This window comes from Myotis brandtii, unplaced genomic scaffold, assembly GCF_000412655.1.
Source record: "Myotis brandtii unplaced genomic scaffold, ASM41265v1 scaffold191, whole genome shotgun sequence".
Classification (NCBI taxonomy): domain Eukaryota; kingdom Metazoa; phylum Chordata; class Mammalia; order Chiroptera; family Vespertilionidae; genus Myotis; species Myotis brandtii.
In genome coordinates, this window is record NW_005357115.1 from 5,304,383 (window position 1) to 5,306,465 (window position 2,083).

The following is a 2,083-nucleotide window of genomic DNA, read 5'->3' on the forward strand; positions in this document are numbered from 1 at the left end:
CCCCCGCCCCCCCCAAGCACCTGGGGACCACACCGTCCCTTAGCGCCCTTGAGGTGGCCTAGGTACCTGGAGCGGGAAGGAAAGGTACCAAGTATGGTGGCCACGGTCGTCCATCCGGAGCGACCTTGCGGCCTCTTAGTCTCCGAGGTCCCGGAACGCCGGCCCCGGGCGCACAGGGGTGGGCGTGGGGTGGGCCCGTGCTCCCTAGCGCCTGGAAACGGTTCTTGGGAGGGATTTCTGAGTTCCTGGAATCCTGCGGATGTGTTTGCTCGAGAGCGTGAGAGAGAAAGAGGCGAACTTGCGACTAACTTCGGGTCAGTGTGTTCGCAGAAGGCAATCATCAGTTCGCCCGTGTGTTGGTCTGTCTCTCCCGTTCATTCGCACAAAGTGAAGCCATGCAGCCTCCCAGGTCAAGACCCAGGGGACCGGACCGTGAGGCCTGGCGGGGTGAGGCCCTTGATGTGCGCCTCCGTGTTCTGATCCTAAGCTCAAGCTGCCCAGATGCCCACTGAGTGTCAAGCGAGAGAAGCTACGTGGGAAAGAGGGCCACCCCACCCCCCAGCCCCACCAATGCGGGATCCTTGTACCTACAGCCCTGGCCTGTCACTGCCCATCCATCTGGGGATCCCGGTAGGCAGCGGGAGAGGGAGGGGATGGTGAAGTTGGGTAGGTACAGGATGGAGGTAGAGAGGAAAGGGGGGGGGTAAGAAACAAGACTGGGTGAGGATGTGGGTGGGGATGGAGTTGGGGCAGCTTCGGAGAGCACCAGCTTTTGGCTAGCTTTGGGGAGGTAGGTCGGGCTGTGCCGTCACCCCCCCCCTACACACACACACACACACACACACACACACACACACACACACACACAGGAAAATAAAGCTAATGATGTGGTAATTTAGGAGGGGGTGAGGGGCTGGGCGACCGGAGGGAGGGCAGATGGGGAACGCGTGCCCCAAGAGCGAAGACAAACAGCTGTGGAGACTCTCCCCGAGGCTCAGCCTTCCCACAGCGAGACGGGGACCCACCCGGCATCTCGTAGGAAAGCGGGGAGGGTGGGGGAAGGCTGAGCGGAGAGGGAGAAAGCCTCACCAGAGGACAGAGGGAGGGAGGAAGGCATCGGAGCGAGAGCGCACGCCGCGCGGTTTAAAAGGAGACACACTTCCTAATGAATATTTATCCGCCGTTGCTCCTGGCTCCTGGTTTCCCTTACCTTGCCGCAGGTAAGCTCTTGCCCGCGCCCCAGCCCTGGGGGTCCTCCTAGCTCCCCCAGTCATTCTCCGGGCACCGGACGCGCGGCGGAAGGGTTCTGGGCAGCAGGAGGGCGGCTCCACTCGGGTTCGGCGTGCGACCCCGCACGGCCTCGGACCGCGTGCTTGGGCTACTTGGTGGCTGTGAGTGCGTGTGCAAGCGTGTGTGTGACAAAGAGGGTGTGCGCCCGGGCTCTGAGGACATTTCCCGACTTTTCTCTCGGACGCCCGGGATTTCTTGCCTCTGCTTTTCTCTGCTTCCCCCTCCTCCCTCCTCCTGCTCCTCCACCTCCCCCATCCTCTCCCCACCCCCAGCTGCCGCGGCGCTCTGCTGCGGGCTATTGTACAGCCGGTGAGGGCTCCCCGGGCGGGATCCCCGGTCTCTCCTAAAAGAGGGTGTCTATTGGGTTTGGAGCCCGAGGACACCCAGGTTGAGGGCGCCTCTCAACCCCCCGCCCCCCAACTTCCTCCTCCCGCCTTGACCCCGCGGGAGGAGCACCGGGAATTCAGGCGGCCAGAGGGAACTGGGAGGGGAACGGTTAGGGGCCGGGGAGGGGCTGAGGGTATGACCAGAATTCTCAAATGGACTTACCCGGCCACCTGTTGAGACTCCCTTTGGGGTCGGCAGGCTCCGGAGCTGCTTGAACTGGAGACAAAACCAAAAGACAAAGTTGGAAAAAGAAAAGTCTTTCTCGGGCCTGGCCCGACACGGCCGGGCCAGCTCGCACGCCGCTCTGCACTAGCGTCAGGCAGCTGTAGAGCCCAGAGCAACCTGGCCAGGTCCCTGGCCACCCGTGTCCCCTCCACATCCCGCGGCTCCGCAGCTCCAGGCCCGG

The 2,083-nt window shown here is 63.2% G+C and overlaps 1 protein-coding gene across 1 annotated transcript in view; it reads left to right on the forward strand.

The window, feature by feature from the left end:
* The first annotated feature begins 52 nt into the window (after positions 1–52).
* SIX3 (SIX homeobox 3) overlaps positions 53–2,083 on the forward strand; it is an 11,585-nt gene continuing 9,554 nt past the window's right edge. Inside the window, exon 1 of the mRNA XM_014538496.1 lies at positions 53–1,220. Coding sequence (XP_014393982.1) covers positions 1,166–1,220 — 55 coding nt within the window. The 5' untranslated portion in view covers positions 53–1,165. The remainder of the gene's footprint in view (positions 1,221–2,083) is intronic.